The 14,496-nt window shown below is 43.3% G+C and overlaps 1 protein-coding gene and 1 long non-coding RNA gene across 2 annotated transcripts in view; both read right to left on the reverse strand.

Annotated features, from left to right (window-relative positions):
* LOC140728927 (uncharacterized) overlaps positions 1-2,210 on the reverse strand; it is a 48,197-nt gene extending 45,987 nt beyond the window's left edge. The window contains exons 1-2 of the long non-coding RNA XR_012099212.1: positions 2,063-2,210; positions 34-152 (exon numbers count right to left, since the gene is read on the reverse strand). This is a non-coding gene — a long non-coding RNA (uncharacterized lncRNA). The remainder of the gene's footprint in view (positions 1-33; positions 153-2,062) is intronic.
* A 7,139-nt stretch (positions 2,211-9,349) lies between these two features.
* The window catches only part of spata4 (spermatogenesis associated 4), a 29,077-nt gene continuing 23,930 nt past the window's right edge, over positions 9,350-14,496 (reverse strand). Inside the window, exon 6 of the mRNA XM_073048035.1 lies at positions 9,350-9,731. Coding sequence (XP_072904136.1) covers positions 9,613-9,731 — 119 coding nt within the window. The 3' untranslated portion in view covers positions 9,350-9,612. The remainder of the gene's footprint in view (positions 9,732-14,496) is intronic.

A 14,496-nucleotide genomic window follows, 5' to 3' on the forward strand; every position in this document is an offset into this window, starting at 1 on the left:
CTCCCATCATCTTATACACCTCTATCAGGTCACCTCTCATGCTCCATCGCTCCAAGGAGAAAAGACAGTCTGCTGACTTGACAGCTTCAGAAATGACTCCACGTTTCTCAAGCACCTTCTGATTTCAGCACACTTAGTGCGTTCAGAGTAATCTATAAGAACAAAAATTACAACATCAAAACATTTGACTCTGACCTTGATCACAAATTTGTATGCAGGTCTCAAAGTCCAAGAACTACTTTTCAATGTTCCTTGTGACAGCTGTCTGCCTGCTGAAAACTCCTCCCTTTTCCTTTCAGAATACTTACAGCTGTCCTTGACCCATGAGAAGCTTTTTTTTCTAGATAGTTTGGCTTTAGATTTCAACCCAGTGTGGGATGGCTGAGAGTGGGAATGTGCCTGGCAGAAAAGAATGGGAGATGGCTCACTGCCCTCATGAAGGGAAATAAGAATATCTGAAAGCTGCACATGAGATGACCTCTTGGGAATCTGGGTAGACAATGATCCAACAATCTGCTGCATTTGGATCATTCACCACCCCGCCTGATGCACCGTCAATAACTCACGCTGAGACTTAGGAAGTGAGATATCGGCTTTTATTGACTGAAGAACAACACTACATCCTGGGGAAAATGAGGGAGAGCAGCAGGCCACAGTCGCCTTTATACAGGGGTCTGTGGGAGGAGCCACAGGGGCAGTCAGCAGGGTCTTGGGAGGAGCCACAGGAGCAGTCAGACAGGTATATCTAGTTCACCACACCGCCCACCCTCCCATTTCAAATCGAGACTCAGAATTGAGCCGGTTGAACTGACCCTTTGTTGGCCAGAAAAAAACCCCACAGACTACAAATGAGCAGGAATGAGAGAAGAAGGGCAGTGGAAACAGACAAAGTAGAAGTCTTTGTTCTTGCTTAATGAAGACAGAAATGGAGGCAGCAGTTTAGTGAGACTGTCCTTGCAGCCGCCATCTTGTGAACTGTTTGGTTGATTGATTCTTGCACGGGGATAAATTATTCAGAGCAGTTGAACGTGAGGGGTCTCAGCCCAAAACACGGACTGTTTACGCTTTTCTATAGATGCTGCCTGGCCTACTGAGTTCCAGCATTCTGTATGTGTTGCTGTGGTCACAAGGAGCTTCTGATAATGACCTGCAGATAAGAAGCTGTTATTTTTAAAAATGCAGGCTTGCAGAAGGAACTGCCGGTGATCTGGTTGGCTGGGCCCAGTGACTGGGTGACCCAGCTAGACTGGTTTGAACCAGTCTGAGCTGGACAGAACAAACGTCATTACCTAGGTCATGGGGCTGAAGAGAGAGCTATAAAGCAATACTACTTGTAGGCCAATCATCCAATCAAAAGCTGATCCAGATCAGTCAGATGATTTCTTTTCCCCCAGGCATTACAAGGAAGGTCAGTGAAATTTAGTAGGTGTGTACTCAGTTGTTTAAATTCATGTGCTTGTGAACTGAGGCAATAAAGGTACTTGTCAGTAAGTATAGATCCTCTCTGCACCAACACACACAAAATGTTGGAGGAACTCAGCAAGCCAGGTAGCAGTATACAGTCCATGTTACCGGCTACTTCAGGACTGGAAAGTAAGAGAAGTCAGAACAAGAAGGTGGGGGGGTGGAGGGAGGAAGAAGTACAAGGTGGTAGGTGATAGGTGAAACTGGGAAGGGGGAGGATTGAATTAAAGAGCTGGGAATTTGATGGCAAAAGAGAAAGGGCTGGACTAGGGGGAATCTGGTAAGAGAGGACAGAAGTCCATGGAAGAAAGCACCTACTCAGATAAGAGATGGGTAAATCTTGCAGAGCAGTGAGCTGAACTGACCTGTCCCTTGCCTCTGGCCCTGACACCCTGACCTCTTCAATCTGGCCTAGTGCTTAAATTGCCCATACCTCAGGTTCTTCCTTGCTCTCTATACACTCTCGGGCTCCAACCCTGCCGCTTCGATTCCCAACCGTTTCTATTCAGCCTAGCACATAAATCAATCAAATGTCTGGTATTTCCTCACTCTCAGGTCCAGGGCCCAGCCCCGCCGCCTCAACCTTGCCTCGCCTCACCTCAGTTCTGCTGTATCGAATTGCCTCCAAGTCTACTTCAGAAATGACCAAGCGTTGGCTTATTCCCTACTCTCGGGCCTGGGCCCCAACATCTCGATTCGGCCCGTACATGCCACGCTGCAACTGTCCTGCACCTTCGATACTTCCATTCACACCACAAAAATGCCATGTCACACAGACAGTCCAAAAGCTCAACTCTGAAAGGGAAGTTACAGATTACTGACTGCAGTGATCATTTACTAGGAAGACGAGAAAATCTGTGGATGCTGGAAATCCAAAGCAACACACACAAAACACTGGAGGAACTGAGCAGGTCAGGCAGCATCTGTGGAAAAGAGTAAACAGATGACATTTTGAGCTGAGACCTTTCTTCAGCGCTGAGAGGGAAGGGGTGAGATGCCTAAATTAAAAGGTGGGGGGGGGGGGGGTAGGGAAAGGCTAGCTAGAAGGTGATAAGTGAAGCCAGGTAGGTGGGAAAGGTCAAAGGCTGGAGAAGAAAGAATCTGATAGGAGGGAAGAGCAGACCATAGGAGAAAGGGAAGGGGAAGGGGTCCTGGATGAAGCAATAGGCAGGTGAAAAGAAGTACTGTAAATGGTCAGAGTGGGGAATGGGGGGGGGGGGGGTGGGTAATTTTTGTTCACCAGGAGAAATTTGATATTCATGCCATCAGGTTGGAGGGTACCCAGATGAAATATAAGGTGTTGCTCCTCCATCCTGAGGTTGGCCTCATTTTGGACCAAAAGGAGGTCATGGATTAACATGACAGAATGAGAATGGGAATCGGAATTAAAGTGTTTGACCACCAGGAAGTCCTGCTTGAGTTGGATGGTATGGAGGTACTCGACGAAGTGGTCCCCCAATTTATGACAGGTTTCACCAATGTAGAGAAGGCCACATTAGGAGCACCTGACACAATAGGCAACCCCAGCAGATTTGTAGGTGAAGTGTTACCTCATCTTGGAGACCTGAATGGAGGTGAGGGAGCAGGTGTAGCACTTAGGCTGTTTGCATGGGTTAAGTGCTCACAGGGAGATTAGTGGAGAGGGACAAATGGACAAGGGAATCATGGAGGGAGCAATCCCTGTGGAAAGCAGAGAGGGGTGGGGAGGTAAAGATAAGTTTAGTGGTAGGGTCCCTTTGGAGATGGCGGAAGTTGCAGAGGTTAACATGTTGGATGTGGAGGCTGATATGCTGGTATGTAAGGACAAGAGGGACTCTGTCATGACAGCAGGAAGATGGGGTGAACACAGATGTATGGGAAATGGAGGAGATGCAAGTGAGGGCAGCAGCAATAGGGGAGGGTGGGAAACCCCATTCTTTAAAGAAGAAGGACATCTCAGATGTCCTGGAATGGAAAGCCATGGCCTGAGAACAGATGCACTGGAGGTGAAGAAACTGAGGGAAGAGAATAGTATTTTTACAGATAATAGGGTGGGAAGAGGTATGGTCAAGATAACTATGGGAAACAGTAGGTTTATAAAAGATGTCAGTTGACAGTTTGTCTCCAGAGATGGAGACAGAGGGATCAAGAAAGGGAAGAGAGTTGTCAGAGATGGCACAGTGAATTTAAGGGCAGGATGGAAGTTAAAGGCAAAATTGATGAGGTCTGCATGGGTGCATGAAGCAGCACCAAAGCTGTCTTGACGTAGCGGAGGAAAAGTTGGGGAGTGTGACCAGGGAAGGCTTTCAATATTAACTGTTCTTCATAGCCACCGAAGAAGCAGGCATAGCTTGAGGCCATGCAAGTGCTCCTGGCTACCCCTCAGATTACCAGAAAGAGGGTGATTTTAAAGTAGTTAACAGTTTTCCTTGTTTTGATAGCTACAGGCAAGTAGTTGCTGTGCTTCACTAGCACTGCCTTAACCAGAAACATCCACCCACAAGAAACATTCTCTCTATACTTACTCTATCTAGGCCTTCCATTATTTGATAAGTTTCAATGAGATTCCCCCTCATTCTTCTAAACTCTTGTAAGTACAGCACCAGAACCATCATATGCTCCTCATACGTTAACCCTGGAATCATTCTCATTAACTTCATATGGACCCTGTCTAATGCTAGCATTTTTTCCCAAAACTGCTCACAATACTTCAAGTGCAGAATGTCCAATACCTTTTAAAGGCTCAGCCCTACATCCTTGCTTTTATATTCTAGTCCTGTTGAAATGAAAATTAACATTGCAGTTACCATTGACTCAACCTGCAATTTATCCTTCAAGGAATCCTGTACAAAGAGTCCCAAATGCCTTTGTACCTCGGATTCCTGAATTGTCTCCCCATTTAGAAAATAGTCCATGCCTTTATTTCTTCTACCAAAGTGCATGACCATCACTTCCCTTTACTAAATTCCATCTGCCACTTCTTTGCCCATTCTCTCAATCTGTCGAACTCCATTGGCAGACTTCGTTTCTCAACACTATCTACCCCTCAACCTACCTTTGTACCACCCACAAACTTTGCCACAAAAAATGTCAATTTTGACATCCAAATTGTTGACATATAGCTCGAAAAGAAGCAGCCCCAACATTTACCCCTGTGGAATACCACTAGTCACTGACAGCCAACCAGAAAGTATCCCCTTTATTCCCACTCTTTGCCTCCTGCCAGTTAGCCAATCTTCTATCCACGCTAGAATCTTTCCTGTAATACCATGGGCTCTTATCTTGTTAAGCAGTCTCATCTGTGGCATCTGGTCAAAGGCCTCCTGAAAATCCAAGTAAACAACATCCGCTGTCTCTCCTACGTCAATCCTACCTGTTACTTCCTCAGTGAATTTCAACAAATTTGTCAGGCAAGACTTCCCCTTAAGGAAACCATGTTGACTTTGGCCTAAGAAAAATAATCTGGAAATCTATTGCTTATCAGAAGGTTCAGGTGGGAGGTGCTAATGATTGAATTTCTGGGGAGTCTCATCTATCTAAAAACTATTTCATCCAGAAATTATTGCTAGACATTCAATAAGGGTGACAGTAACATAGTATTTAGCATAATGATTTACTGTACCAGTAACCCAGGTTCAACTCCATTGCTGTCTACAAGCAGTTTGTACGTTCTCCCAACACTTGGTTGGTTTCCTCCAGGTGCTCCAGTTTCCGCACATTCCAAAGATATAGGGGTTGGGGTTAGTAAGTTGTATGCATGCTATGTTGGCGCCAGAATTATGGCAACACCTGTGGGTTGCCCCAGCACATCCTCAGACTGTGTTGGTTATTGATGTGAATGAACTATATATGTGACAAATACTGTAAATCAAATCTTTACCTCTACCTTTATCTGGAGACTAGTCACAGAAGGGTGTCTAATCCAGCCTGCGTAGCCTTCATTGCCATAAGAGCACCTTAAGTCATGGATTGCAGTCAGTTTTGTCGCCTTTGTGGAACCAAATTAATGAGTATATTGACAGATAAATGTTAGAGGAACCATTTCACATGAGCAGTAGCAGTGGACTTTTGCAAACAGCTGGCCAGTCAACAGTCACGTTCAAAACTGTCCGACCTGCTTTTCCCAATATGTAGAATGTCCTTTATATGAAGGAAAATAACAACAAAGTACCTGATGAGTATCTGGTTGGATGACAGTTGTTCAATAACAGCAGGGATAGCAGCATATTTCATAATATTGCTTCATATACTGCTTGGTGCAACATCCATTTTATCCCAGAAAGGACAGTAAAGCCCATTTTGCAGATTGTGATGTTGTTAAGTGCATCTGAGGATTTAAAAATGTCAAATGTGTTACTGAGAACTGGTGACAGCTATAACCTGCCCAGTTTCCCAACAGATATTACTGGATTACTGGACAATTCCGATCAGATTAATTTAGTGAATGTGCAATTTGCACAAGAAAGGCACTACCCTAAACAATTTCTATACATGTCTGTATATATTTTCTGATCTGAATGTTAACGTCTCAACTGGATCCTTAGCTTCCTAATCAGCAGACATCAATCAGTAAGAATTGGGAACAACGTTCCCTGCTTCGTGACCAGCAGCCTTAATGACCTCAAGATGATATGCTTAGCCCCTTGCTCTACTCTTTTTATGCACATGATTGCGTAGCTGAGCACTGCTTTAATACCATCTATAATGTTGCTGACCCCTGGTGGAATCACAGGTGGCGATGAGACAAGAGTCAGATAGAACATCTAGTTGAGTGATGCTGCAATAAAAATCTCATGATTAACATCAAATAAATCAAGGGAAAGTTGGGGGATTACATGCCAAGCCTCATTGATGGGTCAGAGGCAGAGGGAGTAAGCAGTTTCAAATAGCCGGGCTTCAACATCTCAGATCTCCTGTCCTGGTACTATCACAAGATAGTTAGGGGAGATTCAAACAAGAGGACATGAGTTGAGACTTAGGAGGTAAAAGTTTAGGAATAACACGAGGGGGAATTTCTTTACTCAGTGAGTGGTAGCCGTGTGGAATGAGCTTCCAGTAGAAGTGGTAGAGGCAGGTTCAGTATTGTCATTTAAAGTAAAATTGGATAGTTATATGGACAGGAAAGGAATGGAGGGTTATGGGCTGAGTGCAGGTCGGTGGGACTAGGTGAGAGTAAGTGTTCGGCATGGACTAGAAGGGCCGAGATGGCCTGTTTCCATGCTGTAATTGTTATATGATTATAAGATGTAATCACAACAAAGATGTGCTACCATTACTACTTTCTTAGAAGCTTAAGGAGATTTGCCATGTCGCCAAATACTCAACAAACTTCTACATGTGGACTGTTGAAAGTATTCTGACCAGTCGTATCACAACCTGGTATGGCAATTCCAATGCATACGGACACACAAGGCTGCAATGTACTCAGCCAGGTCTATCACAGACACAGTTCTCCTGATCACTGAGAGCAGCTACACAGGAAGGATTCCCATCATCCAGGCCATGCCCCTTTCTCACGGCTACCATTACTCAGGAAGTACTGAAGCCTGATCTTACATGAGCAGCTACGAGTTTCCCCCACTAGCCGAAGGTACAGCTTTCCTAGGAAACCATTCGTAAGCTGAAATGTTATAAAGCAAAGAAGCAATTACCATTAATTTATACGGGAAAAATTTTTGAGCATTCCCAGACCCAAAAAATAACCTACCAAATCAAACCAAATAATGTACTTTTGTACAACCACCATATTCTTGAACTGACCTGAACAATGCTAAACCAACCTCTGCAATGAAACATAACGGACTACCACAGACAAAATCTTAGTGCAAAAGGTAAAAACAAGGTCTTAGTTTCTTCCCCCTCTCTCTTTACTGTCTTTTATGTATAATTAATATACAACATATTTTGAGTGTTGTCTGTACCTACATTCCTATGTGTACCTATGTGCAAGATTCTCATTGTACTTGCGAACGTAACAATAAATTCAACTCGACTGTTCCATGGCTTCTTTTCAGGCACTGGTTTCATGAATCACAAGGTCATAATTGTTCATGGAAACAGATCATCCCACTGAGTCCACAATAACTACCAACCATCCATTGATACAAATCTTACACTAACCCCAATTCATTCTACTCACATTCCCATTAACTTCCCTCCAGATTCTACACTCACCAATACACGAGGGGCCATCTACAATAGCTAATTGTCTCACCAAATGTTACAAAAATTTGGGAGGAAACTGGAGCATCCAGAGAAAATGCACAGTATCACAGGGGAATGTGCAAACTCCACAAGGACAGCTCTGGAGGTTAGGGTTGAATCCAGATCACAGGAGCTTTGGAGCAGCACCTGTAGTAGCTGTGCCACTGATCAGGTATTAAAATCTCATGGTTTAAGCCCATAATTATTTTTTCAGAGATTAAGATATCCTCCCAGCATGTTCCTTTTCTTATTGGAGACAACAGCATTGGACTGCACTCATGGGTATTGAGCCAGCTACATTTTTATTAACATGTGCTTGCCTGGCAAGAGTACTTGAGTTTTCATTCAGTAAAATAAAGTCACATAAAGCCAGGTTTCTAAAACTACCTTCACAGCAGAATATGCCAAATCATTGAAGCAATCTAGTCACTGTTGTATGAAATGAGCAAATCGATTTGTCCAGAGCAAGATGATACAAGTAGATAATTTGGAGCATAAAAATATCTCCCAAGTTATCCAGAGGGAAAAAAAAGATGATACAGTGCATTTTGACAAAAAAAACTCACAGATGCTGGAAATTGAAGCAACACACGCAAAATGCTGATAGAATTCAGCAGGTCAGGTAGCATCTATGGAAAAGAGTAAACAGTCCTTGTTTTGGACCAAGACCCTTCATCAGGACTGGGAAAAAAAAGATGAGAAGTTAGAGAAAGAAGGTGGGGGGAGGGGAGGAAGAAGTACAAGGTGATATGTGATAGGTAAAACTGGGAGGGGGAGGGATGGATTTTGATGATGCATTCAGAAGCAAAGAGAAATAAAGGTTTGCTTGAAGGGAATTTAAGAGGACAAAGATTTCTCATGGATTTGCAGCATGTAATTTATACATGGCATCTAGAGGGTAGGGCAAACTCATTCAATTATCATGCTCCACAAATTTTTCAAAATTTATTACATGGTGGTACAGGAAGCCAGTGTTAATCACCAAGAACAATTAACTATGGGAAAGTAGAACTTTGGGTCAAGATTGTGAACCACTGAGCTCAGGTTCAGGTTGACAACATAAAGAGGTTAAAAGGTGCATGTGAGTTGCAAAAAGGATTGTGCATAATTTGCTGCAACCATCAGGTACTGTTATATCATACACAAACTGTAATGCAGAAAACATCTTATGTAAAAGAGCACGTGATAAATGCATATGAGTGGGAAAGGGTGGGGTTCCAACAAAGGAGGGTACAGATTTCCTTGGGACCTTTGCATTTTTATTAGCATCTCTACTCAAAGTTGTTGTTCCTTTCTGCACCTTGTGGTGTATCACGTGGTGACCTCGCCATTTCTTTAGCATTTATCTGTTTTTTATGAAGCCGAGATGCTAGCTTGATGCTCAAATCAGCACAGACGGAAAGCATGCACGGAACTGGCTGGATCTGAACCCGAAACCAATAACCTTGAAGTCTGGTGCAGATGCTACTGCATCACCGGTCGGCTATCTCCCCTAATCCCATCCTAGACCATATGTCACTAAATGCCTTTGAAGTGTTTGCACAATCTTGTGGACAAGTGTTGAGTGAGGACAGGATTATATTTCAGTTCTTAACCAGCTCACCAAAATTGTCTAGGTTAGTATATGAAGGCTGCCTACTCAGGCTGGGAACTGGAAGTAACTAGTGCATGGAGGGCTGCCTGCTCAGAGTCAGAGAGAAAATAACGAGAGAATTTAAATTTATTTACGTGAGACTGTTAAGTATCACACACAGTACAGAGAGTTAATCTGAAGTAGTCATGACCTGATTTAACCAAAGATCATATCAGTCTATTTGGATGTACGTATGTTTTAAAACATTGTTCACATAATGTAATATCTGAAGTATAATAGTCATGTATTGTAATATGTGTAAAGTAAGCTATCTTACAAATTCACTTTTATTGTTCAACAGAGTAGCCGCATTATTAAATGATAGTAAACCTTTACAGGCCGCAACTTTGATTGCTTGAAGATAGTGGCTGTGAATTTCTAACCACCTGTTTCACATTGACTTCCTTGAATAGGACATTGGCTTTACTTCGGATTTCTGAGGCTGTGGACCCTGAAAGAGGAAGGTCACAAAATAAATAGGAAAATTGTGCCAGAGCTACGGTAAATAATTAGTAAAACGCTTTAAAAATATAAGCCTCTTTTAAAAAAAAATTCTGACATTTCTCTTTGCTGTAATGTAATGAGTTGAAAGGACTGTCAGTACTAACACTACTAAATTGAAGCAGAAGAGGTTTACCAGAATGCTGCCTGGTTTAGAGGGCATGTGCTATCATGAGAGGCTGGACACACTTGGGTTGTTTTCTCCAGAGCAGTGGAGGCTGAGCAGAGATCTGATAGAGGTTTATAAGATTATGAAAGGCATAGATAGAGTAGACAGGGAGTATCTATTTCCCAGGATAGAAATGTCTTAATACAAGAGAGCATGCATTGAAGGTGAGAGGGAGAAGGTGTGAGGGGTATGCTGGTAGAGGCTTTTAAGAGAAGCACATAAATATGAGGAAGATGGAGGGATATGGCATTGTGTAGATAGGAGGGATTCGTTTTGGGGTTTTTTAATTTTGTTTTTTAGCTGGTTCAACACAACATTGTGGCTGAAGGGCCTGGTCTGGTGCTTTACTGTTCTGTGTTCTATGATGCAATGTTAAGAAGCAAAGTATGATAATCAATTAGGTCAAAAATAATGATCACTTAATGAAATGTGTTGCAACAGAATAATGATTAAAACTTGACAAACATGAAATTTAGAAGATAGCATTGTTTGAAGTAGACAGTCTGGACAATACAAGTATATAAAATTTATTAAGAACATGCTAATGAAGTATGGTACTTGAAACTGGTAAAGTAGGACAGAAATAGTAATTAGGAAATAGAGAGCTGAAAGAAAGGTTTGAAGCATTCAAAAACCCATGTTCCTGAAATGAGTGACAGCTGTGACAGGATTTTGGACAATTAGGATAAGGACATCATCACAGGAGTATGTAAATCTGCCAAGGAGCAAATAAGAATGATAAGGAATAGCTGAATGTGCAAAATAGATGGGAGTAGTATCAAATGGAATATAAAATAAATTTTGAAAGGAATGGGGCAGACTTGCTCTAAATCACCCACACTAAATGCTGGTGGAACACAGCAGGCCAGGCAGCATCTGTAGGGAGAAGCGCTTTCGATGTTTCGGGCCGACAGCCTTTGTCAGGACTAAGTGAAAGGAAAGATACTAAGAGATTTGAAAGTAGGAGGGGAGGGGGAAATGCGAAATGATAGGAGAAGACCGGAGGGGATGGGATGAAGCTAAGAGCTGGAAAGGTGATTGGCTAAAGTGATACAGAGCTGGAGAAGGGAAAGGATCATGGAACGGGAGGCCTAGGGAGAAAGAAAGGGGGAGGGGAGCACCAGAGGGAGATGGAGAACAGGCAGAGTGATGGGCAGAGAGAGAAAAAAACAAACATCTAAATATCAACACACACAAAATGCTGGTGGAACACAGCAGGCCAGGCAGCATCTACAGGGAGAAGCGCTATCGACGTTTCGGGCCGAGACCCTTCGTCAGGACTAACCGAAAGGAAAGATAGTAAGAGATTTGAAAGTAGTGGGGGGAGGGGGAAATGCGAAATGATAGGAGAAGACCGGAGGGGGTGGGATGAAGCTAAGAGCTGGAAAGGTGATTGCCGAAAGTGATACAGAGCTGGAGAAGGGAAAGGATCATGGGACGGGAGGCCTCGGGAGAAAGAAAGGGGGAGGGGAGAGCACCAGAGGGAGATGGAGAACAAGCAGAGTGATGGGCAGAGAGAGAGAGAAAAAAACAAACAACTAAATATGTCAGAGATGGGGTAAGAAGGGGAGGAGGGGCATTAACGGAAGTTAGAGAAGTCAATGTTCATGCCATCCTGTTGGAGACTACCCAGCCAGTATATAAGGTGTTGTTCCTCCAACCTGAGTTTGGATTCATTTTGACAATAGAAGAGGCCATGGATAGACATATCAGAATGGGAATGGGACGTGGAATTAAAATGTGTGGCCACTGGGAGATCCTGCTTTTTCTGGCAGACCGAGCATAGGTGTTCAGCGAAGCGGTCTCCCAGTCTGCGTCGGGTCTCACCAATATATAAAAGACCACACCGGGAGCACCGGACGCAGTATACCACACCAGCCGACTCACAGGTGAAGTGTCGCCTCACCTGGAAGGACTGTCTGGGGCTCTGAATGGTGGTGAGGGAGGAAGTGTAAGGGCAGGTGTAGCACTTGTTCTGTTTACAAGGATAAGTGCCAGGAGGGAGATCGGTGGGAAGGGATGGGGGGGGACGAGTGGACAAGGGAGTCGCGTAGGGATCCCTGCGAAAAGCAGAAAGGGGGGGAGGGAGAAATGTGTTTGGTAGTGGGATCCCGTTGGAGGTGGCGGAAGTTACGGAGAATTATACGTTGGACCTGGAGGCTGGTGGGGTGGTAGGTAAGGACAAAGGGAACCCTATCCCGAGTGGGGTGGTGGGTGGATGGGGTGAGGGCAGATGTGCGGGAAATGGGAGAGATGCATTTGAGAGCAGAGTTAATCCCTCTCGTCCCATTTCTCCCTCTGCATTTCATCCCATGGGAGCACCGGACGCAGTATACCACACCAGCCGAGTCACAAGTGAAGTGACGAAGGGTCTCGGCCCAAAACGTCAACAGTGCTTCTCCTTATAGATGCTGCCTGGCCTGCTGTGTTCCACCAGCATTTTGTGTGTGTTGTTTGAATTTCCAGCATCTGCAGATTTCCTCGTGTTTGCTCATCAGATTTTAAAGGTATTTTCAACATTCCTTTTGGATTAAAAGTTTTGGGATATAGCCAGCCTATCCCTGCTCCATCGTCCAATTTTAATGTAATATAGATAACTAGACACAGCTATAGTAAGGGGAATTTAACATTTCACAATTAGAAAATAAATTTTAAGCTGAAGGCATAATATGTTTGAACCAGGTAAAATGCAGTGGTTATAAATAGAAACCACACATTACAACGTGCAAATTTGTAAATCGCAGTTAGAAATGTTCCTCCAACACACTTAATCTAGTTCACATGTTGCTCCTTTGAAATCTTCAAATAAATCTGAGATTAATAATCAATGGAAAGCATAATAAAACAAAATCCAAGGGGTGAAATACCACTGGGTTGCCAACAAGGGTATCTGATACAGAGGACAAATTTCACCCATAGTCCAACCTAAATCAACCCCTCTCGCTCAATCTGGGTACTGGGTTGACGTTCAATTTCCAAAACAATTACCATCTTTCAACTGCTTGACTATGGCTACTGGAGAGAGTGAGAGAGAGTGAGAGTGAGTGTGAAAGAGAGAGAGAAGACAAGATAAGCTTCCATTACAAAGCACACAGTAATTATGATAAAGTTGAAGTAAATAGCTCTGTCCACAGAGCTGAGATTTTTCAAATTTACCTTCCACACATGCAGTGAAGCATCAAACTGTTTGAAGTGATTTTATTTTGCGTTAATAACATCTTTGCTCACACAAGCTGGAATATAGCCAAGAAAGCCGAAGGATTGCATTAAACAGACGATGAAATTGGGCAAGAGGCTGGTAATACGTCAACTACCTCCTCAAAGATCATGCCTGGAGGGCATAAACTATTTATAGATTACTGCTGCTAGCAATCCTACTAACAATGATCCAACACAAGTTACAAGCTATTTGGATAGTCTCCACTTGCAGTATGACTGTGATAAAAGTAAGCCAGCTGTCCTGGTACACTATTGAACAAATCACCCTCGTCCGTGCTTTTCTGCAATCATCCAGCTGAGCTCAATCACATTTACTTAGTTCCATTCTCCAACATGCTCTTTGATTTGCTACTGCTGGCATCCACCAAAACACCTCCTGCTTCTGTTTCCCACTGACATGCAGACCATACAACTTGACCCGTAAGCATAGCATCAGCTTCTGCATGTATATTGATACAACCTCCCCACCTCACTGGACGCCACAAAGACTGTTCCTGATCCCATTTGATGTTGGCAGAATTTTTGTTTGACCTCAATGATATTGCTGGGACTGGAGTGCTTGATTTATAAGAAGAGTCTCGATAAACTGGAGCTGTCTTCCCTGGAACTAAGGGAGTCAAAGGGGTGATCTTGATAAGGTTTATAAAATAGCGAGAAGCATAAATAAGGTGGATGAGCAAAGTTCCTCCCACCACTGCCACCCCCAAACACCCCTCCTCCCCCACCCAAGGTACCAAGGAAGAGGAGTCTAAAACAATATGGCACAGGTTTAAGGTGAGATGGGAAAGATTTAAAGGGGAATTGAGGGGCAAGTTTCTCCAAAAGATAGTACCAATTATACAGAATGAGCTATCAGAGGAAGTGGTAGGGGCATATAATAATCACAACATCTAATGGTTATTTGGACAGGACATGTATGCACATGAGACCATGGGTCAGAATGGACAAAATGGGCCAAAGGGCCTGTTTTAATGCTGTATGGCTCTACTTTTGTTGTACTTCATAAAATGCCCAGTAAGCATTAGGATAATGACCACAATTCTGGCCAAAGCAGTATTTCTAATGGAAAACCACAGTGAGAGAAATGGGGAGATGTCAAGATGGAATTCAAAATATATGTTTCTTAATTATTGTGTTAAAGGAGGAGGTGGAGGAGGTATGAATGGTATTCAAGAGCTTAGAGCCTTTCCAATTAAAGACATAGCTGCCATTGTGGAAAGATTATAAAAGAAAATATACAAGAGTCACAAGCTGTCTACTAGCAATCAACTGTTTTAACATATTCAAGATGAACAATAATACCAGATACGATGTCACCTGCAACACA

The sequence above is a fragment of the Hemitrygon akajei genome, chromosome 6, assembly GCF_048418815.1.
Source record: "Hemitrygon akajei chromosome 6, sHemAka1.3, whole genome shotgun sequence".
Classification (NCBI taxonomy): Eukaryota; Metazoa; Chordata; class Chondrichthyes; order Myliobatiformes; family Dasyatidae; genus Hemitrygon; species Hemitrygon akajei.